Source organism: Coregonus clupeaformis, chromosome 10 (assembly GCF_020615455.1).
Source record: "Coregonus clupeaformis isolate EN_2021a chromosome 10, ASM2061545v1, whole genome shotgun sequence".
Classification (NCBI taxonomy): Eukaryota; Metazoa; Chordata; class Actinopteri; order Salmoniformes; family Salmonidae; genus Coregonus; species Coregonus clupeaformis.
In genome coordinates this window covers 2609073-2633020 of record NC_059201.1, presented here as the reverse complement: position 1 = coordinate 2633020, position 23948 = coordinate 2609073, and the positions used below count along the sequence as shown (strand labels likewise).

The window sequence follows — 23948 nt, the reverse complement described above, 5'->3', positions numbered from 1 at the left end:
GGGGTGAGATGGGGAGAGTAGAGGGGAGAGAAGAGAAGTAGAGCGGTCTAGAGGAGGAGAGCTGAGAAAGGGGGAGGAAGTGGAGATGGGGAGAGGAGAGGGGAGAGATGAGGAGAGTCGGAGGGGAGAGGAGTGGAGATGGAGGGGAGAGGAGGGAGAGGGGGTGAGATGCGGAGAGGGGAGTGAGATTGCGTGAGGAAGAGAGAGGAGGGGAGAGATGGGAAGAGTAGTGGTGAGAGGAAGAGAGGGGAGAGAGGGGGAGAGAGGAGGCGAGGGAGAGGGGAGAGGGAATGAAGGGGGTGAGATGGAGAGAGCAGTGGAGATGGGGAGAGGAGTGGGGAGGGGAGAGGAGAGGGGAGGATAAGGGGTGAGATTGGTGAGGGGGTGAGATGGGGAGAGGAGGAAAGAGGGGGGGAGATGAGGAGGGAGGTGAGGAGAGAGGAGAAGAGAGGGGGTGAGGAGGGGGCGAGGAGTGGAGGTGAGAGATGGGGAGATGGGGAGAGGAGGAGAGAGAGGAGTGAAGAGCAGGGAGAGAGAAGTATGGGGAGAGGAGGAGTACAGGGAGAGGAGGAGTATGGGGGAGAGGAGGAGTATGGGGAGAGGAGGAGTATGGGGGAGAGGAGGAGTACGGGGAGAGGAGTACGGGGAGAGGAGGAGTACGGGGAGAGGAGGAGTACGGGGAGAGGAGGAGTACGGGAGAGGAGGAGTATGGGGAGAGGAGGAGTATGGGGAGAGGGGGAGTATGGGGAGAGTAGGAGTACGGGGAGAGGAGGAGTACGGGAGAGGAGGAGTATGGGGAGAGGAGGAGTACGGGGAGAGGAGGAGTATGGGGAGAGGAGGAGTATGGGGAGAGGAGGGGGGGAGGAGTATGGGGAGAGTAGGAGTATGGGGAGAGGAGGAGTACGGGAGAGGAGGAGTACGGGAGAGGAGGAGTATGGGGAGAGGAGGAGGGGGAGGAGATAAGAGGGGGTGAGATGGGGGAGAAGAGGGGAGGAGTAGAGGGTGAGAGGAGGTGAGATGGGGGAGGGAATGTGATTAGTAATAATGCTCAGCTTGTTAGCTTCAGTCTGTCATCACACAGGCAGACAGAGGCTCATAGATCATATGTCCCGTATAGTAGCGCACCCCTTTTGACCATAGCAACACAGTGCAGCCACATACGGCTTTGGTCAAACATGTATAGGGTTGCAAAATCAATAAATGTCCTCGTTTTCCAGAAAATCCAGGTTGGAGGATTCCCAGACTCGGGAGGAAATAAGCAGGAAATCCGGAATCCTCCAAACCAGGATTTCTGGAAAAAACGAGGACATTAATTGAAAGTTCCTGGAGTTTTGCAACCCTAATCATGTAATGCACTGGATAGGGAATAGGTTGTAATTTGATGCAGAGTAGTGGAGAACAGTTGGGTTTGTCCATGGAAGAAAGGGTTTTATAGGTTTCTTGATAGCCAGACTCTTCAGGCTGTGTTGGCTCATAGTGTGGAATGAACAGCAGATGACCTCCTGCAAGGTGACCTCCTGCAAGGTGACCTCCTGCAAGGTGACCTCCTGCAAGGTGACCTCCTGCAAGGTGACCTCCTGCAAGGTGATCAAGTTATGACATATAAATTAAGATTTCGATGCGGTAATGAGTTGACTATAATGGAAAAACTGTTATTCAGCCATCCGTTGTCATTCATGTCATTTTCCTCGCATGAATATTCTGAGGGCAAACGTTTGACCTGTTATCGTCGGTTCTTTGATCGTGACAAACTGTTCTTACGACCTCTAACTACTTAAGAAGAAAGACGTTCAATCAACACACTTAACTGGTTCATTTATGTATTGTTGGTCTGGTTTCCAGTTGTTGCCCACAAACCCTCACGGAGAGAGACAGAAGAGAGACAGTGTTAAGGCATCGCATGCTTCAGTTCGGCTGGCGGCTAGCTGAAGTCACTAAGCGAACCGAAAGAGTGTTGCTCGCATACCTCCCTTAAAAGACCTTTGCTTCAAAAACGAGAAAAAAAGTGGCAATAGTACTGTTTGTCCATTTTGAGACACTGTAGCCAGCATACACTTCCTCAACTCAAGAAATCTGTCAACGAAGGGGCGTAGACTTCGGCAAACCAACTTCAGCTTGCTTCAAGAAAAAAAAAATCCTTACCAAAGTCCAAAATGAACAAAAACGTCACAAAATGTCATCATAATATATGCACGAACTCTTCCGAACTGTTTCGGCTGGGAAGCATGCGGACGCCTTTATAGGGCCAGAGTCGTCCTCTCTCTGTCATTCTCCTTCGTTCTCTATGTCTATGACCAATCTCACTACTCATTTTCTTAAACAATGGGCCATCTTAGTGGTGTCCTAGCATTAGGTGGAGACGAAGAGAGGCAGGTTTAGGGCCAGAGGGGCCGCCTCTCTTATTCTCTATGTCTATGACAAATCGAAACTTCCATATAGCTCGATACAGCCCAGGCAGCGTCTTTACAAGTAATACCAAGTAGTCATTAAACAAATTACAGCTTTTATCCCCCAGATGCTTGTTTCTAACATGTTATTCTAGAGTGGAGTAGACAACAGGTCATTATAACGCCTGCAGAGGCTTTCTTCTTATCATAATATACATAATAAGGCATTTTGCACCAGTAAATCGCAGCAGCCGTGTGATAACTGATTGTAGTGGTTGAGTGTGTGTGTGGGGGTGTGTGTGGGGGGTGGGGGTGGGGGGGTGGTGGTGGGGTGCACATGTGGGGGGTGGGGGGTGTTTGTGTGATTGCAATAGCTATCCTTGTTGTGGATTCACACAATCAGATAAGAGATGAATAGAGAAGCTTTGGAGGAGGAAATCCTAAAGAATTAGACTGATATTGTTCTTAACCATGCTGCCTCTCTGAAAATTGAGATTCATTCCATACTCCTTCTGTTACCACCATGTTGTCCTGTATTGGTCTGTCAGTGAAATGCAGTCATCAACAGTAAATGTGCTTAAGCAGGTTGTTGCCATCAAGTGAAATGTTTCTTTGGAATTACAAGAAGAATCATGGGGATATTGTTAACACTCATTGCCTTGATAGCACCTGTGAGGGACTCAATAGAAGCTTAGTTGAAAAAGAAAAGCTTCAGATTGGTTTACAAACATTACTCAGCCAATCGAACTGAATGGGTTGTTAATGGCGTTCAAGTCTTCAACCACTGCCGATGTAAGAATACCTTTATAAAATGCATTTGATTGATGAAACCGTCTTGGTTCATGTTGAGACTATGGTACACATCTGTTTGTCATTTGGGCTTTTTGAGTGTAACAGGATAAAACAAACAGTTGTGTTCAACTGGTGAGTGTTCAACCCCTGGTCTGTGGGCCGGCAATGGTCCCTGGGTTGTTGCTGACTGGTCCCTGAAGAAGTTAGCTATAGCTAACACGGATTCACTCAGTTCTAGACCGCTAGTCTTGATATACAGGCTGAACTAGGCTGAACCATAGTTTGTTGATCCCAGGCCATAGGTAGACAGTTCATGGTCTACTGGCGTGTGAAGTCTGGCCACGAGCCAAGACACTTAAGACGAAATCCTGAGAAGTGGAGAAACACTGTCCTCCAGTTACAGTGTGCCATAGGCAGACCGTTAATAGCCCACTCACAGTAACGTGTAGCCTGGAGCCAGAGCACTTATGCCTTAACCTGTAAGGGATTTAACCCCTAACCTGCTCCGTGTGCACTGCCTTATAATAATAATAATAATAATAATAATAATAATAATATGCCATTTAGCAGACGCTTTTATCCAAAGCGACTTACAGTCATGCGTGCATACATTTTTGTGTATGGGTGGTCCCAGGGATCGAACCCACTACCTTGGCGTTACAAGCGCCGTGCTCTACCAGCTGAGCTACAGAGGACCTACTTATGAGCTGAGCTACTTATGACTGAACCCCGATGCTGTGCTGCTTCCAGCTCTGGTACGTTAGTCTGGTGTCCCGTAAGTTGGATCATGTGACGGCACAAAATACTCATTTCCGTTGTACAATGGAGTGGGCAATGAAGTTGCTTTATTGTATTGTAATAAAGACTATACTCTAATATTTATTGTATTGTAATATAGACTCTACTCTTTATTGTATTGTAATATAGACTCTAATATTTATTGTATTGTAATATAGACTCTACTCTTTATTGTATTGTAATATAGACTCTACTCTAATCTTTATTGTATTGTAATATAGACTCTACTCTAATATTTATTGTATTGTAATATAGACTCTACTCTTTATTGTATTGTAATATAGACTCTACTCTAATCTTTATTGTATTGTACACAGTAGGCGTACAGTGCATTAATTCTGTCTTCCACTGGCTTAATAACTGCTTGACTTTATATCAGCTTGCGTTCTCAGTTTCGTAACTCCAGAAGAGATGGAGTAGAATGACACTGAACACTAAAACCCCAGGGCCTCGAGGGACCCCCCTACCAGCTAAATGAGAAGGCATTCTGAATGCAACATTCTGACAGTGGAATTAATACATGTCATAATATACTATCGCTAAAATAATAATTTGTTGTTTGTGTTTATGAAGGTAACATTAGAATACTTTTTTTCAAATAAGACAATAGCATTTTCATTCGTTTATGTTACTGCTTTTAAACGAAAACATACTAAAAACACCCACATTCAAGTGTTCAATACATTGTCTTTGTGGTGTGCATTTGCTACCACTATGAAACAGAAAGCTTTACTTCATTTATTTAATCTGTTGTTATATGTGTGAAATTATACTGAACAAAAATATAAACACAACATGCAACAATTTCAAATATTTTACTGAGTTACAGTTCAAATATGGAAATCAGTCATTTTACATTTTACATTTAAGTCATTTAGCAGACGCTCTTATCCAGAGCGACTTACAGTTAGTGAGTGCATACATTATTTTTATTTTTTCATACTGGCCCCCCGTGGGAATCGAACCCACAACCCTGGCGTTGCAAACGCCATGCTCTACCAACTGAGCTACATCCCTGCCGGCCATTCCCTCCCCTACCCCGGACGACGCTGGGCCAATTGTGCGCCGCCCCGCAGGTGTAGAAGCCGGATGTGGAGGTCCTGGGCTGGTGGAGTTACACGTGGTCTGAGCCATTAGAATGGCTCCATGGGAAACGTAGTAGCAGTTCAGAGTGGGTTCATCCTCCACCTGTGTTACGTCTTGTTTGCAGGTTATGACGGCTGCTGTGTAAACAAACCATGAAACATGGTGGCACCCCCTGGCACCCCCTGGCACCCCCTCATACCCCCAGGCACCAGGAATGTTTTACCCCATCCTGGAGCCCCAGGCACCTAGAACATTAATCCCGACCCGGAGCAATCAAGACAGACAGACAGACCAGAGGGTAGCAAGAGTTTAACACAGGAATTGTATAGTGAATGGCTATGAAGGGTTCTGAAATATGTGGTACTGTGTTTAACTAAGCAATAATACCAGAGACCCTGGGGGTTATAGGATATATTTACCTCTACAATCCTCCTATGGCCATTATATCCCCAAGAGAGAGGCTGAACAGAGTGTGCTGTGCTGGAAAAGAGTAAAATGATAAATTGCTAGGATAGCTGTTGTATAAACACTGTTCCTCAGTGAGTTCCTCAGTGAGTGAAGCAGCAACGTATCTCTCTCTCTCTCTCTCTCTCACACACACACACACACACACACACACACACACACACACACACACACACAGAGCTTCTATGATACAGACAGTAATCCATGGTGACACTGCTGTGGAGGGAAAAACGTCCAGCCAAACTTTGGTCACTTCCATCATACCGTGCCGAGTGCGTCTTTGATAAAAAAAAGCAGGAGTGCACACCCACTCACATGCCTCTGTCTCATATCTCTCTCTCCCTCTCATCCCTCAATCTCACCAGAGGAGAGCATCAGTTTAGAGAGACGTGATGCTGTGGAACAAGCATGCCCCAAACAACAGTATGTGTCTGTCTTTAGCTCAGCGGAATATAGACTCTACTCTACTCTAATGTTAATGTTACGTATGGTAGTGGTATGTATGTTAGTGTGTATGTTTGTGCTTGTGCCTGTGTGGTTTGTCAGGTTTGGAGGTGTATTTAGTCTCTGTGGGTAGAGGTGGACCTGTAGCCGTGCTCCCTGCCAACTCTGCCATTGTCTGTCTCCCTGTGTGTATGATGACTGCTAATTAATACCTGAATGTGTTCCCAGAATCACACACACACACACACAAACTGCACTGTTCTTCAAGTAAATGTGTTTTTGTCAAAGTTTCAGTGTAAATGGTTAAAAGTCGTCCTTGTGCATGGGAACATGAGACAAGCTGTTTTCTCTCCCAGCTGTTCTTACACAGATTGGATGTGAATATTCGACTTGGATTGTTGCTTTGCTACTTTGCTCGTGTGTATTTTTTCCAAATTCATTTTGTCAACGTTTAGTTAGGAAAGTAACTGAAAAGGTACTTCAAGCAATTGTAATTTTCCCCCAACATATGTTTTTTTTTAAACCAAGCCAACATTTTACCTTATTCTCAAATTGGTTTGGGAACGGTCAGTTATTATAGTTTTACTATTCCACAGTGCAGTATGTCAGTCCACAGTGCAGTATGTATTTCCACAGTGCAGTATGTCGGCGCTCCATCTCCTACCATGTGTAACCCACTTTGATGCTTGTAAGCTGATTTTGTGAGCTGATTTTGTGAGCTTGTGAGCTGATTTTTGGGGAACGATGACGTTAAGACGAGCATAAAAAAAAACTGATGACTGAGCTTCCAAAGTTAGGTAGCTAGTCTAGCGTCACGGCTATATCCACTCCTTTGATAGGTGACTAGGAAGATTTTAAAGCCCTCCGGCATCTGGATTATAGCTGTGCAAAGTAGAGTGCTTCATCACAGCATGCAGAGGCTGATACGGCTGAGGGGGCTTGGAGGGAGAGGAGAGGAGAGGAGAGGAGAGGAGAGGAGAGGAGAGAGGAGGAGAGAGAGAGAGGAGAGGAGAGAGAGAGGAGAGGAAGAGATTGGACATGAGGAGATGAGGAGGGACTTACAGAAGAGGAGAGGAGATTTTGGAGAGAAGAGGAGTAAGGGAGAGGAGGAGAGAGACAGGAGAGGAGGAGAGAGAGACATGACAGGAGAGGAGAGGGGAGAGGGAGAGGAGAGGAGGAGAGGAGAGGAGGAGAGGAGAGGAGAGGAGAGGAGAGAGAGAGCAGAGGAAAGAGGAGAGAGACAGGAGAGAGAGAGGAGAGAGAAGAGAGAGAGGAGAGAGGGGGAGGAGGGAGGGAGAAGAGGAGAGGAGAGAGAGGAGAGAAGGAGAGGAGGGGGAGGGAGGGGAGGGGGGGAGGGAGGGAGGGGGGGAGAGGACAGGAGAGGAAAAGAGGAGCTTTTTTTGTTGGACTAACTCTTCTGGGTTGGCTCTCTTGTGTTCTGAGGTAAAACTTAATAAATCTCAACTGGTGATTTACAAATTACTCTTTTTTCCCATTATTTGTGTAGATCACAGGAGGGTGGGGGGCACTTTAATTGGGGAGAGTCGGGGCTCGTGTTAATGACTGGAGTGGGATAAGTGGAATGGTATCAAATACATCAAACACATGGTTTCCAGTTGCCCGTTCGGCCATTGTTAAGAGCCGTCCTCTCCTCAGCAGCCACCTGTGGTGTAGAGACAACTGGGTCAGCAGCAACAGAGAGGGCAGACAGATGCAGGGACAGAGTAGTGTGTAATGTGTTAATATACTGTAGATGGGTTGATCTGTTGACACCCGACTCTGATGCCCTCCCAGCCTGTGGTCACACAGATTACTCTTGCCTGGGGATGACCCCATTTAGTCGACTGGTCGAATGTTTGGTCGATAGGCTGTTGGTCAACCAAGATTGTTTTAGTCGAGCAGTGGCAAATATATAAAAAATCATTTAAGGCACACGAGACACCTGTCTGATTCAGGCCTGTCTGAGTGTACTAATCCAGACACCCGTCTGATTCAGGCCTGTCTGAGTGGACTAATCCAGACACCTGTCTGATTCAGGTCTGTCTGAGCGGACTAATCCAGACACCTGTCTGATTCAGACCTGTCTGAGTGTACTAATCCAGACACCTGTCTGATTCAGGCCTGTCTGAGTGGACTAATCCAGACACCTGTCTGATTCAGGCCTGTCTGAGTGACTAATCCAGACACCTGTCTGATTCAGGCCTGTCTGAGTGGACTAATCCAGACACCTGTCTGATTCAGGCCTGTCTGAGTGGACTAATCCAGACACCTGTCTGATTCAGGCCTGTCTGGAGTGGACTAATCCAGACACCTGTCTGAATTCAGGCCTGTCGTGAGTGGACTAATCCAGACACCTGTCTGATTCAGGCCTGTCTGAGTGGACTAATCCAGACACGTCTTCAGGCCTGTCTGAGTGGACTAATCCAGACACCTGTCTGATTCAGGCCTGTCTGAGTGGACTAATCCAGACACCTGTCTGATTCAGGCCTGTCTGAGTGGACTAATCCAGACACCTGTCTGATTCAGGCCTGTCTGAGCGGACTAATCCAGACACCTGTCTGATTCAGGCCTGTCTGAGCAGACTAATCCAGACACCTGTCTGATTCAGGCCTGTCTGAGCGGACTAATCCAGACACCTGTCTGATTTAGGCCTGCACCTATGAGCGGACTAATCCAGACACCTGTCTGATTTCAGGCCTGTCAATGAGTGGACCAATCCAAGACACCTGTCTGATTCAGGCCTGTCCGAGTGGGACTAATCCAGACACCTGTCTGATTCAGGCCTGTCTGAGCGGACTAATCCAGACACCTGTCTGATTCAGGCCTGTCTGAGCGGACTAATCCAGACACCTGTCTGATTCAGGCCTGTCTGAGCGGACTAATCCAGACACCTGTCTGATCCAGGCCTGTCTGAGTGGACTAATCCAGACACCTGTCTGATCCAGCCTGTCTGAGCGGACTAATGCAGACACCTGTCTAATTCAGGCCTGTCTGAGCGGACTAATCCAGACACCTGTCTGATTCAGGCCTGTCTGAGCGGACTAATCCAGATACCTGTCTATCCAGGCCTGTCTGAGTGGACTAATCCAGACACCTGTCTGATTCAGGCCTGTCTGAGTGGACTAATCCAGACACCTGTCTGATTCAGAGCCTGCCTGAGTGGGACTACTCCAGACACCCTGTCTATTCAGGCCTGTCTGAGTGGACTAATCCAGACACCCCTGTCTGATTCAGGCCTGTCTGAGTGGACTAATCCAGACACCTGTCTGATTCAGGCCTGTCTGAGTGGACTAATCCAGACACCTGTCTGATTCAGGCCTGTCTGAGTGGACTAATCCAGACACCTGTCTGATTCAGGCCTGTCTGAGTGGACTAATCCAGACACCTGTCTGATTCAGGCCTGTCTGAGCGGACTAATCCAGACACCTGTCTGATTCAGGCCTGTCTGAGCGGACTAATCCAGACACCTGTCTGATTCAGGCCTGTCTGAGTGGACTAATCCAGACACCTGTCTGATTCAGGCCTGTCTGAGCGGACTAATCCAGACACCTGTCTGATTCAGGCCTGTCTGAGCGGACTAATCCAGACACCTGTCTGATTCAGGCCTGTCTGAGCCGGACTAATCCAGACACCTGTCTGAATTCAGGCCTGTCTGAGGCGACTAATCCAGACACCTGTCTGATTCAGGCCTGTCTGAGTGGACTAATCCAGACACCTGTCTGAATTCAGGCCTGTCTGAGCGTACTAATCCAGACACCTGTCTCGATTCAGGCCTGTCTGAGTGAGACTAATCCAGACACCTGTCTGATTCAGGCCTGTCTGAGTGGACTAATCCAGACACCTGTCTGATTCCAGGCCTGTCTGAGCGGACTAATCCGCCTGTCTGATTCAGGCCTGTCTGAGCGACTAATAGGCCCGTCTGGGTGACTAATCCAGACACCTGTCTGATTCAGGCCTGTCTCGAGTGGACTAATCCAGACACCTATCTGATTCAGGCCTGTCTGAGCGGACTAATCCAGACACCTGTCCGATTCAGGCCTGTCTGAGCGACTAATCCAGACACCTGTCTGATTCAGGCCTGTCTGAGCGACTAATCCAGACACCTGTCTGATTCAGGCCTGTCTGAGCGGACTAATCCAGACACCTGTCTGATTTAGGCCTGTCTGAGTGGACTAATCCAGACACCTGTCTGATTCAGGCCTGTCTGAGTGGACTAATCCAGACACCTGTCTGATTCAGGCCTGTCTGAGTGGACTAATCCAGACACCTGTCTGATTCAGGCCTGTCTGAGCGGACTAATCCAGACACCTGTCTGATTCAGGCCTGTCTGAGTGGACTAATCCAGACACCTGTCTGATTCAGGCATGTCTGAGTGGACTAATCCAGACACCTGTCTGATTCAGGCCTGTCTGAGTGGACTAATCCAGACACCTGTCTGATCTCGGCACCTGTCTGAGTGTACTAATCCAGACACCTGTCTATTCAGGCCTGTCTGAGTGACCAATCCAGACACCTGTCTGATTCAGGCCTGTCTGAGTGGACTAATTCAGACACTCCCGTCTGATTCAGGCCTGTCTGAGTGGACTAATCCAGACACCTGTCTGATTCAGGCCTGTCTGAGTGGACTAATCCAGACACCTGTCTGATTCAGGCCTGTCTGAGTGGACTAATCCAGAACACCTGTCTGATTCAGGCCTGTCTCAGCCGGGACTAATCCAGACACCTGTCTGATTCAGGCCTGTCTGAGTGGACTAATCCAGACACCTATCTGATCAGGCCTGTCTGAGCGGACTAATCCAGACACCTGTCTCATTCAGGCCTGTCTGAGTGGACTAATCCAGACACCTGTCTGATTCAGGCCTGTCTGAGTGGACTAATCCAGACACCCATGTCTGATTCAGGCCCTGTCTGAGTGGACTAATCCAGACACCTGTCTGATTCAGGCCTGTCTGAGTGGACTAATCCAGACACCTGTCTGATTCAGGCCTGTCTGAGTGGACTAATCCAGACACCTGTCTGATTCAGGCCTGTCTGAGGTGGACTAATCCAGACACCTGTCTGATTCCAGGCCTGTCTGAGTGGACTAATCCAGACACCTGTCTGATTCAGGCCTGTCTGAGTGGACTAATCCAGACACCTGTCTGATTCAGGCCTGTCCGAGTGGACTAATCCAGACACCTGTCTGATTCAGGCCTGTCTGAGTGGACTAATCCAGACACCCTGTCTGATTCAGGCCTGTCTGAGCGGACTAATCCAGACACCTGTCTGATTCAGGCCTGTCTGAGCGACTAATCCAGACACCTGGTCTGATTCAGGCCTGTCTGAGTGGACTTAATCCAGACACCTGTCTGATTTAGGCCTGTCTGAGCGACTAATCCAGACACCTGTCTGATTCAGGCCTGTCTGAGTGGACTAATCCAGACACCTGTCTGATTCAGGCCTGTCTGAGTGGACTAATCCAGACACCTGTCGATTCAGGCCTGTCTGAGTGGACTAATCCAGACACCTGTCTGATTCAGGCCTGTCTGGTGGACTAATCCAGACACCTGTCTGATTCAGGCCTGTCTGAGTGGACTAATCCAGACACCTGTCTGATCCAGGCCTGTCTGAGTGGACTAATCCAGACACCTGTCTGATTCAGGCCTGTCTGAGCGGACTAATCCAGACACCTGTCTGATTCAGGCCTGTCTGAGCAGACTAATCCAGACACCTGTCTGATTCAGGCCTGTCTGAGCGGACTAATCCAGACACCTGTCTGATTCAGGCCTGTCTGAGTGGACTAATCCAGACACCTGTCTGATTTAGGCCTGTCTGAGCGGACTAATCCAGACACCTGTCTGATTCAGGCCTGTCTGAGCGGACTAATCGAGACACCTGTCTGATTCAGGCCTGTCTGAGTGGACTAATCCAGACACCCTGTCTGATTTAGGCCTGTCTGAGCGGACTAATCCAGACACCTGTCTGATTTAGGCCTGTCCTGAGTGGACTAATCCAGACACCTGTCTGATTCAGGCCTGTCTGAGCGGACTAATCCAGACACCAGTCTGATTCGAGGCCTGTCTGAGCGGACTAATCCAGACACCTGTCTGATTCCAGGCCTGTCTGAGCGGACTAATCCAGACACCTGTCTCGATTCAGGCCTGTCTGAGCGGACTAATCCAGACACCTGTCTGATTCAGGCCTGTCTGAGTGGACTAATCCAGACACCTGTCTGATTCAGGCCTGTCTGAGCGGACTAATGCAGACACCTGTCTAATTCAGGCCTGTCTGAGTGGACTAATCCAGACACCTGTCTGATTCAGGCCTGTCTGAGTGGACTAATCCAGATACCTGTCTAATTCAGGCCTGTCTGAGTGGACTAATCCAGACACCTGTCTGATTCAGGTCTGTCTGAGTGGACTAATCCAGACACCTGTCTGATTCAGGTCTGTCTGAGTGGACTACTCCAGACACCTGTCTGATTCAGGCCTGTCTGAGTGGACTAATCCAGACACCTGTCTGATTCAGGCCTGTCTGAGTGGACTAATCCAGACACCTGTCTGATTCAGGTCTGTCTGAGTGGACTAATCCAGACACCTGTCTGATTCAGGCCTGTCTGAGTGGACTAATCCAGACACCTGTCTGATTCAGGCCTGTCTGAGCGGACTAATCCAGACACCTGTCTGATTCAGGCCTGTCTGAGCGGACTAATCCAGACACCTGTCTGATTCAGGCCTGTCTGAGTGGACTAATCCAGACACCTGTCTGATTCAGGCCTGTCTGAGCGGACTAATCCAGACACCTGTCTGATTCAGGCCTGTCTGAGCGGACTAATCCAGACACCTGTCTGATTCAGGCCTGTCTGAGCGCTAATCCAGACACCTGTCTGATTCAGGCCTGTCTGAGTGGACTAATCCAGACACCTGTCTGATTTAGGCCTGTCTGAGTGGACTAATCCAGACACCTGTCTGATTCAGGCCTGTCTGAGTGGACTAATCCAGACACCTGTCTGATTCAGGCCTGTCTGAGTGGACTAATCCAGACACCTGTCTGATTCAGGCCTGTCTGAGCGGACTAATCCAGACACCTGTCTGATTCAGGCCTGTCTGGTGGACTAATCCAGACAGCCTGTCTGTTCAGGCCTGTCTGAGTGGACTAATCCAGACACCTGTCTGATTCAGGCCTGTCTGAGTGGACTAATCCAGACACCTGTCTGATTCAGACCTGTCTGAGTGTACTAATCCAGACACCTGTCTGATTCAGGCCTGTCTGAGTGGACTAATCCAGACACCTGTCTGATTCAGGCCTGTCTGAGTGGACTAATCCAGACACCTGTCTGATTCAGGCCTGTCTGAGTGGACTAATCCAGACACCTGTCTGATTCAGGCCTGTCTGAGTGGACTAATCCAGACACCTGTCTGATTCAGGCCTGTCTGAGCGGACTAATCCAGACACCTGTCTGATTCAGGCCTGTCTGAGTGAGACCAATCCAGACACCTATCTGATTCAGGCCTGTCTGAGCGGACTAATCCAGACACCTGTCTGATTCAGGCCTGTCTGAGTGGACTAATCCAGACACCTGTCTGATTTAGGCCTGTCTGAGTGGACTAATCCAGACACCTGTCTGATTCAGGCCTGTCTGAGTGGACTAATCCAGACACCTGTCTGATTCCAGGCCTGTCTGAGTGAGACTAATCCAGACACCTGTCTGATTCAGGCCTGTCTGAGTGGACTAATCCAGACACCTGTCTGATTCAGGCCTGTCTGAGCGGACTAATCCAGACACCTGTCTGATTCAGGCCTGTCTGAGTGGACTAATCCAGACACCTGTCTGATTCAGGCCTGTCTGAGTGGACTAATCCAGACACCTGTCTGATTCAGGCCTGTCTGAGTGGACTAATCCAGACACCTGTCTGATTCAGACCTGTCTGAGTGTACTAATCCAGACACCTGTCTGATTCAGGCCTGTCTGAGTGGACTAATCCAGACACCTGTCTGATTCAGGCCTGTCTGAGTGGACTAATCCAGACACCTGTCTGATTCAGGCCTGTCTGAGTGAACTAATCCAGACACCTGTCTGATTCAGGCCTGTCTGAGTGGACTAATCCAGACACCTGTCTGAATTCGGGCCTGTCTGAGTGGACTAATCAGACACCTGTCTGATTCAGGCCTGTCTGAGCGGACTAATCCAGACACCTGTCTGATTCAGGCCTGTCTGAGCGGACTAATCCAGACACCTGTCTGATTCAGGCCTGTCTGAGCGGACTAATCCAGACACCTATCTGATTCAGGCCTGTCTGAGCGGACTAATCCAGACACCTGTCTGATTCAGGCCTGTCTGAGTGGACTAATCCAGACACCTGTCTGATTTAGGCCTGTCTGAGTGGACTAATCCAGACACCTGTCTGATTCAGGCCTGTCTGAGTGCGACTAATCCAGACACCTGTCTGATTCAGGCCTGTCTGAGCGGACTAATCCAGACACCTGTCTGATTCAGGCCTGTCTGAGCGGACTAATCCAGACACCTGTCTGATTCAGGCCTGTCTGAGCGGACTAATCCAGACACCTGTCTGATTCAGGCCTGTCTGAGTGGACTAATCCAGACACCTGTCTGATTCAGGCCTGTCTGAGCGGACTAATCCAGACACCTGTCTGATTCAGACCCTGTCTGAGTGGACTAATCCAGACACCTGTCTGATTCAGGCCTGTCTGAGTGGACTAATCCAGACACCTGTCTGATTCAGGCCTGTCTGAGTGGACTAATCCAGACACCTGTCTGATTCAGGCCTGTCTGAGTGGACTAATCCAGACACCTGTCTGATTCAGGCCTGTCTGAGTGGACTAATCCAGACACCTGTCTGATTCAGGCCTGTCTGAGCGGACTAATCCAGACACCTGTCTGATTCAGGCCTGTCTGAGTGGACTAATCCAGACACCTATCTGATTCAGGCCTGTCTGAGGGGACTAATCCAGACACCTGTCTGATTCAGGCCTGTCTGGAGTGGACTAATCCAGACACCTGTCTGATTCAGGCCTGTCTGAGTGGACTAATCCAGACACCTGTCTGATTCAGGCCTGTCTGAGTGGACTAATCCAGACACCTGTCTGATTCAGGCCTGTCTGAGTGGACTAATCCAGACACCTGTCTGATTCAGGCCTGTCTGGAGTGGACTAATCCAGACACCTGTCTGATTCAGGCCTGTCTGAGCGGACTAATCCAGACACCTGTCTGATTCAGGCCTGTCTGAGTGGACTAATCCAGACACCTGTCTGATTCAGGCCTGTCTGAGTGGACTAATCCAGACACCTGTCTGATTCAGGCCTGTCTGAGTGGACTAATCCAGACACCTGTCTGATTCAGGCCTGTCTGAGTGGACTAATCCAGACACCTGTCTGATTCAGGCCTGTCTGAGTGGACTAATCCAGACACCTGTCTGATTCAGACCTGTCTGAGTGGACTAATCCAGACACCTGTCTGATTCAGGCCTGTCTGAGTGGACTAATCAGACACCTGTCTGATTCAGGCCTGTCTGAGTGGACTAATCCAGACACCTGTCTGATTCAGGCCTGTCTGAGTGGACTAATCCAGACACCTGTCTGAATTCAGGCCTGTCTGAGTGGACTAATCCAGACACCTGTCTGAGTTCAGGCCTGTCTGAGCGGACTAATCCAGACACCTGTCTGATTCAGGCCTGTCTGAGTGGACTAATCCAGACACCTATCTGATTCAGGCCTGTCTGAGGGGACTAATCCAGACACCTGTCTGATTCAGGCCTGTCTGAGTGGACTAATCCAGACAACTGTCTGATTCAGGCCTGTCTGAGTGGACTAATCCAGACACCTGTCTGATTCAGGCCTGTCTGAGTGGACTAATCCAGACACCTGTCTGATTCAGGCCTGTCTGAGTGGACTAATCCAGACACCTGTCTGATTCAGGCCTGTCTGAGTGGACTAATCCAGACACCTGTCTGATTCCAGGCCTGTCTGAGCCCGGACTAATCCAGACACCTGTCTGATTCAGGCCTGTCTGAGTGGACTAATCCAGACACCTGTCTGATTCAGGCCTGTCTGAGTGGACTAATCCAGACACCTGTCTGATTCAGGCCTGTCTGAGTGGACTAATCCAGACACCTGTCTGATTCAGACCTGTCTGAGTGGACTAATCCAGACACCTGTCTGATTCAGGCCTGTCTGAGTGGACTAATCCAGACACCTGTCTGATTCAGACCTGTCTGAGTGGACTAATCCAGACACCTGTCTGATTCAGGCCTGTCTGAGTGGACTAATCCAGACACCTGTCTGATTCAGGCCTGTCTGAGTGGACTAATCCAGACACCTGTCTGATTCAGGCCTGTCTGAGCGGACTAATCCAGACACCTGTCTGATTCAGGCCTGTCTGAGCGGACTAATCCAGACACCTGTCTGATTCAGGCCTGTCTGAGTGGACTAATCCAGACACCTGTCTGATTCAGGCCTGTCTGAGTGGACTAATCCAGACACCTGTCTGATTCAGGCCTGTCTGAGTGGACTAATCCAGACACCTGTCTGATTCAGGCCTGTCTGAGTGGACTAATCCAGACACCTGTTTGATTCAGGCCTGTCTGAGTGGACTAATCCAGACACCTGTCTGATTCAGGCCTGTATGAGTGGACTAATCCAGACACCTGTCTGATTCAGGCCTGTCTGAGCGGACTAATCAAGACACCTGTCTGATTCAGGCCTGTCTGAGCGGACTAATCCAGACACCTGTCTGATTCAAGCCTGTCTGAGTGGACTAATCCAGACACCTGTCTGATTCAGGCCTGTCTGAGTGGACTAATCCAGACACCTGTCTGATTCAGGCCTGTCTGAGTGGACTAATCCAGACACCTGTCTGATTCAGGCCTGTCTGAGTGGACTAATCCAGACACCTGTCTGATTCAGGCCTGTCTGAGTGACTAATCCAGACACCTGTCTGATTCAGGCCTGTCTGAGCGGACTAATCCAGACACCTGTCTGATTCAGGCCTGTCTGAGTGGACTAATCCAGACACCTGTCTGATTCAGGCCTGTCTGAGTGGACTAATCCAGACACCTGTCTGATTCAGGCCTGTCTGAGTGGACTAATCCAGACACCTGTCTGATTCAGGCCTGTCTGAGTGGACTAATCCAGACACCTGTCTGATTCAGGCCTGTCTGAGCGGACTAATCCAGACACCTGTCTGATTCAGGCCTGTCTGAGCGGACTAATCCAGACACCTGTCTGATTCAGGCCTGTCTGAGCGGACTCAATCCAGACACCTGTCTGATTCAGGCCTGTCTGAGCGGACTAATCCAGACACCTGTCTGATTCAGGCCTGTCTGAGTGCGGACTAATCCAGACACCTGTCTGATTCAGACCTGTCTGAGTGAGACTAATCCAGACAGCTGTCTGATTCAGGCCTGTCTGAGTGGACTAATCCAGACACCTGTCTGATTCAGACCTGTCTGAGTGGACTAATCCAGACACCTGTCTGATTCAGGCCTGTCTGAGTGGACTAATCCAGACACCTGTCTGATTCAGGCCTGTCTGAGTGGACTAATCCAGACACCCGTCTGATTCAGGCCTGTCTGAGTGGACTAATCCAGACACCTGTCTGATTCAGGCCTGTCTGAGCGGACTAATCCAGACACCTGTCTGATTCAGGCCTGTCTGAGTGGACTAATCCAGACACCTGTCTGATTCAGGCCTGTCTGAGTGGACTAATCAGACACCTGTCTGATTCAGGCCTGTCTGAGTGGACCAATCCAGACACCTGTCTGATTCAGGCCTGTCTGAGTGGACTAATCCAGACACCTGTCTGATTCAGGCCTGTATGAGTGGACTAATCCAGACACCTGTCTGATTCAGGCCTGTATGGGCGGACTAATCCAGACACCTGTCTGATTCAGGCCTGTCTGAGCGGACTAATCCAGACACCTGTCTGAATTCAGGCCTGTCTGAGCGGACTAATCCAGACACCTGTCTGATTCAGGCCTGTCTGAGCGGACTAATCCAGACACCTGTCTGATTCAGGGCCTGTCTGAGCGGACTAATCCAGACACCTGTCTGATTCAGGCCTGTCTGAGTGGGACTAATCCAGGCACCTGTCTGATTCAGGCCTGTCTGAGCGGACTAATCCAGACACCTGTCTGATTCAGGCCTGTCTGAGCGGACTAATCCAGACACCTGTCTGATTCAGGCCTGTCTGAGTGGACTAATCCAGACACCTGTCTGATTCAGGCCTGTCTGAGTGGACTAATCCAGACACCTGTCTGATTCAGGCCTGTCTGAGTGGACTAATCCAGACACCTGTCTGATTCAGGCCTGTCTGAGTGGACTAATCCAGACACCTGTCTAATTCAAGCCTGTCTGAGTGGACTAATCCATTGCGGATGCACACCAGTATCACCAGCAGTACATTTACTGTTAATTACCATCATTCATCATCTACACTGTTTGTATGGTTACGGTAATTTCTGTTCATGCATTCAATATATTATTATTACAGTCTTACCGTTGTCATTGTAGGAGTGGACACGTTGTTTGCAGAGCGCACAACCTAGGCTACACTTGTGAGAAAAAAAGTTTTGGTTAATTTCATTCCATTTACGAGTTGTCAATTCATTAATTGTCTTTTGTTTGGAGCGCTCCTGTCAATCTTGTGTAAGGACACGCACCTGATTAGACATAGAAGTAGGCCTAGGCTACCTGTCCTGCCTGTAAATGTAGGCCTATAAATGTGCCCATTTGGGGTTCTGATACTATTTCTGATTGTCGCTATGGAGCTTCTCAAAGTAATTTTTGCTTTGCCTCAAAAAGCAAGTAAACGAAGTCTGTTTTTATAACCGTTGAGAAGGACAAAAGTTCCTCAACGTAGCCTATTTGAAAACTCTTTCCAGCTCTTTCCCTTTCGATAACCACTCAGCATGAAAGAGGAAAAATTATGTCATGCTCTGATCTGGTGGAAACGTAATAAAATAGGCCTACCTGATTACTTCTTATCCCTTGCAAATATAGCCTACAGCTGTGTCTGTCTGTCCAGAGCTCACTGGTGCCGGAAACTCTGAGGGCCCAGAACCATTTATACAAGGTTGCTAGTTTGCTCGTGCAAGCTTCAGGCAAGACCCAAGTTAATAGTTGATACAATGTTTCAAGTTCCTTGCAGACAGGCCATGCATAGCCAATGTGATTTATAGGATATTTATTTTTTATCAGGATCTTTTCTACCTGCGGGTTGCAATGCTTTTATTTGTTGGCTTTACGTAAGCTATTTTTACATATTGGCAATGGCAATAGAAGTTACTTTTAGATTTGTATCATTTTCATTTAGATAGAAATTTTGATTAACCAATTGACATTGATTTTGAGATATGAAGACTTTATTATAAATGTGCATATGAACATCATAACTGGCGCGCAGATCAGTAGAAATGGTACGATAACTTGGCACTCCAAATGGAAAAGGTTGCCGACCGCTGGCGTAGCCTATTACAGGCAACTTCAGGAGCGTAACGTTAGAATCTGTGAAGGCCAGCAGCAGCGGGCAGCGAGAGGAGGAGGGTCGGAAACAGTTTTCTTTCTTCTGGTTAGGCTATCTTGATCTCTGGCTCCCTCTTTAGTCATTTGTGAGTCTTCATTTTTAATCGCAGTGCTTAAAGCATCAGACAAAGTAGCCTACATATAGTTGATTTTATTAGAACACAGTCTATATATGGAAAAATACACGTTTTATATATGTCGAACCAATGGAGTGGTCCAAAGAACAGATGACTCTCTGTCGACCAAGATTTTATTTAGTCGAGGACAGCCCTACTACTTGTCACGTCTCCCGACATGGCTGTTTTTAATTTCTACTTCCCTACCCAGACATACAGGAAAAATGTCCCAAATGGCACCCTATTCCCTATATAGTTGCACTACTTTTGACCAGAGCTCATGGGACCCTGGTCAAAAGAAGTGCACTAAATAGAGAATAAGTGCCATTTGGGATCCTTTATCACGTATGCACAGGCAGTGCTCTGGTGCTGGAGTGGTAATAGGAACACGTACTGCTGAAACAAGTGTAGCTCCCAACACTCCAGAGGAGGCTGGTGGGAGGCGCTATAGGAGGACGGGCTCATGTTGTGGCATGGAATGGAATAAATGGAACGGAGTCAAACACATCAAACATATGGAAACCATGAAACCAGCATACTTGACTCAGTTCCATAACTTCCATTACAGCCTACAATGAGCCCATCCCTCCTATAGCTCCTCCCACCAGCCTCCACTGCAGCACACAGACACACACACACACACACACACACACACACACACACACACACACACACACAGCACACAACCCACTGGTAAACACACACACACACACACACACAACCCACTGGTAAACACACACACACACACACACAACCCACTGGTAAACACACACACGCACACAACCCACTGGTAAACACACACACACACACACACACACACAACCCACTGGTAAACACACACACACACACACACTGCTCAAACAGGTGACGCTAGCACAATTGAAGTGATTAGAGTCGTCTGTCTGTGTTAATGGAGGCACACGTGCGAGGAAGAACAAAAGCCGCCAGCCGTACTTGACTGCACTAGCTAGCGCCAAGATAAACACTGTCTTTGTCCCTTTGTCACTTCTTTCTCTCTGAAGGCTATAGATTAACAATGCAACAATGCTGAATCTAAAGCTGGGAGCAGAGAGAGAGGAACACTCTTCCCCTGACTGTGACAAAGAGAGATCATTGTGTTGTCTAATTTCTGGTGTGATGACAGGGGCTGTTGGAATACATTAAGTGTGTGTGTGTGTGTGTGTTCCTGTGCCGTCGGACATAGATAGCTGAGGTAGGCAAAGGAACAAAACTCCAGCGACAATTATTGATGACAGGCCCCACAGCAGCACGGTATTAGTTTATGGATCGAGTTTAGAGGAAATGAAGACTGTGGCATTACATGTATAATGGATCCTCTTCTCGACACTCACAATAATGTGTCCTCATGTAGCACTTCACTTCAGAACACAGATACAGACAGCTGTGAGAGAATGTGACAAACTGAAGAGAGTAGTGTCGGAGGTATAATCTGAAGAGAGTAGTGTCGGAGGATTAATCTGAAGAGAGTAGTATCAGAGGATTAATCTGAAAAGAGTAGTGTCAGAGGATTAATCTGAAGAGAGTAGTGTCTGAGGTTTAATCTGAAGAGAGTAGTATCAGAGGATTAATCTGAAGAAGAGAAATGTCAGAGGATTAATCTGAAGAGAGTAGTGTCTGAGGTTTTAATCTGAAGAGAAAGTAGTGTCAGAGGGGATTAATCTGAAGAGAGTAGTGTTGGAGAATTAATCTGAAGAGAGTAGTGTCAGAGGATTAATCTGAAGAGAGTAGTGTCTGAGGTTTAATCTGAAGAGAGTAGTATCAGAGATTAATCTGAAGAGAGTAGTGTCAGAGGATTAATCTGAAGAGAGTAGTGTCTGAGGTTTAATCTGAAGAGAGTAGTGTCAGAGGATTAATCTGAAGAGAGTAGTGTTGGAGAATTAATCTGAAGAGAGTAGTGTCAGAGGATTAATCTGAAGAGAGTAGTGTCTGAGGTTTAATCTGAAGAGAGTAGTGTCGAGGATTAATCTGAAGAGAGAAATGTTGGAGAATTAATCTGAAGAGAGTAGTGTCAGAGGATTAATCTGAAGAGAGTAGTGTCTGAGGTTTAATCTGAAGAGAGTAGTGTCAGAGGGATTAATCTGAAGAGAGTAGTGTCGGAGGTTTAATCTGAAGAGAGTAGTGTCGGAGGATTAATCTGAAAGAGTAGTGTCAGAGGTTTAATCTGAAGAGAGTAGTGTCAGAGGTTTAATCTGAAGAGAATAGTGTCAGAGGATTAATCTGAAGAGAGTAGTGCCAGAGGATTAATCTGAAGAGAGATAGTGTCGAGGATTAATCTGAAGAGAGTAGTGTCTGAGGTTTAATCTGAAGAGAGAAAGTAGTGTCAGAGAGGATTAATCTGAAGAGAGTAATGTTGGAGAATTAATCTGAAGAGAGTAGTGTCAGAGGATTAATCTGAAGAGAGTAATGTTGGAGAAATTAATCTGAAGAGAGTAGTGTCAGAGGATTAATCTGAAGAGAGTAGTGTCTGAGGTTTAATCTGAAGAGAGTAGTATCAGAGAGGATTAATCTGAGAGAGTAGTGTCTGAGGTTTAATCTGAAGAGAGTAGTGTCAGAGGATTAATCTGAAGAGAGTAGTGTCTGAGGTTTTAATCTGAAGAGAGTAGTGTCAGAGGATTAATCTGAAGAGAGTAATGTTGGAGAATTAATCTGAAGAGAGTAGTGTCAGAGGATTAATCTGAAGAGAGTAGTGTCTGAGGTTTAATCTGAAGAGAGTAGTGTCAGAGGATTAATCTGAAGAGAGTAGTATTGGAGAATTAATCTGAAGAGAGTAGTGTCAGAGGATTAATCTGAAGAGAGTAGTGTCTGAGGTTTAATCTGAAGAGAGTAGTGTCAGAGGATTAATCTGAAGAGAAAGTAGTGTCGGAGGTTTAATCTGAAGAGAGTAATGTCGAGGATTAATCTGAAGAGAGTAGTGTCAGAGGTTTAATCTGAAGAGATTAGTGTCAGAGGTTTAATCTGAAGAGAATAGTGTCAGAGGATTAATCTGAAGAGAGTAGTGCCAGAGGATTAATCTGAAGAGAGTAGTGTCAGAGGATTAATCTGAAAGAGAGTAGTGTCTGAGGATTAATCTGAAGAGAGTAGTGTCAGATGATTGATCTGAAGAGAGTAGTGTCTGAGATTAATCTGAAGAGAATAGTGTCAGAGGATTCATCTGAAGAGAGTAGTGTCAGAGGATTAATCTGAAGAGAGTAGTGTCTGAGATTTAATCTGAAGAGTAGTGTCAGAGGATTCATCTGAAGAGAGTAGTGTCAGATGATTATTCTGAAAAGAGTAGTGTCGGAGGATTAATCTGAAGAGAGTAGTGTCGGAGGTTTAATCTGAAGAGATAGTGTCTGAGGTTTAATCTGAAGAGAGTAGTGTCAGAGGATTAATCTGAAGATAGTAGTGTCAGAGATTAATCTGAAGAGAGTAATGTCTGAGGTTTAATCTGAAGAGAGTAGTGTCAGAGGATTAATCTGAAGAGAGTAGTGTCGGAGGTTTAATCTGAAGAGTAGTGTCAGAGGATTCATCTGAAGAGAGTAGTGTCAGATGATTATTCTGAAAAGAGTAGTGTCGGAGGATTAATCTGAAGAGAGAAGTGTCAGAGGTTTAATCTGAAGAGAGTAGTGTCTGAGGATTAATCTGAAGAGAGTAGTGTCAGAGGATTAATCTGAAGAGAGTAGTGTCAGATGATTAATCTGAAGAGAGTAGTTTCTGAGGAATAATCTGAAGAGATAGTGTCAGAGGAATTCATCTGAAGAGAGTAGTGTCTGAGGTTTATTCTGAAGAAAGTAGTGTCGGAGGTATAATCTGAAGAGAGTAGTGTCAGAGGATTAATCTGAAGTAGTGTCAGAGGATTAATCTGAAGAAGTAGTGTCAGAGGATTAATCTGAAGAGAGTAGTGTCTGAGGTTTAATCTTAAGAAGTAGTGTCAGACGATTAATCTAAAGAGAGTAGTGTCAGAGGATGAATCTGAAGAGAGTAGTGTCAGAGGATTAATCTGAAGAGAGTAGTAGTCAGAGGATTAATCTGAAGAGAGTAGTGTCTGAGGTTTAATCTGAAGAGAGTAAATGTCAGACGATTAATCTAAAGAGAGTAGTGTCAGAGGATTAATCTGAAGAGAGTAGTGTCAGAGGGATTAATCTGAAGAGAAATAGTGTCAGAGGATTAATCTGAAGAGAGTAGTGTGAGGTTTAATCTAGAAGAGTAATGTCAGAGGATTCATCTGAAGAGAGTAGTGTCAGATGATTATTCTGAAAAGAGTAGTGTCGGAGGATTAATCTGAAGAGAGTAGTGTCGGAGGTTTAATCTGAAGAGAGTAGTGTCTGAGGTTTAATCTGAA

At 47.3% G+C, this 23948-nt stretch overlaps 1 protein-coding gene across 1 annotated transcript in view; it reads left to right on the top strand.

Annotated features, from left to right (window-relative positions):
- The first annotated feature begins 609 nt into the window (after positions 1–609).
- The window catches only part of LOC121575741 (glutamate receptor-interacting protein 2), a 157719-nt gene continuing 134380 nt past the window's right edge, over positions 610–23948 (top strand). The window contains exons 1-2 of the mRNA XM_045223211.1: positions 610–751; positions 1478–1579. Coding sequence (XP_045079146.1) covers positions 610–751; positions 1478–1579 — 244 coding nt within the window. The remainder of the gene's footprint in view (positions 752–1477; positions 1580–23948) is intronic.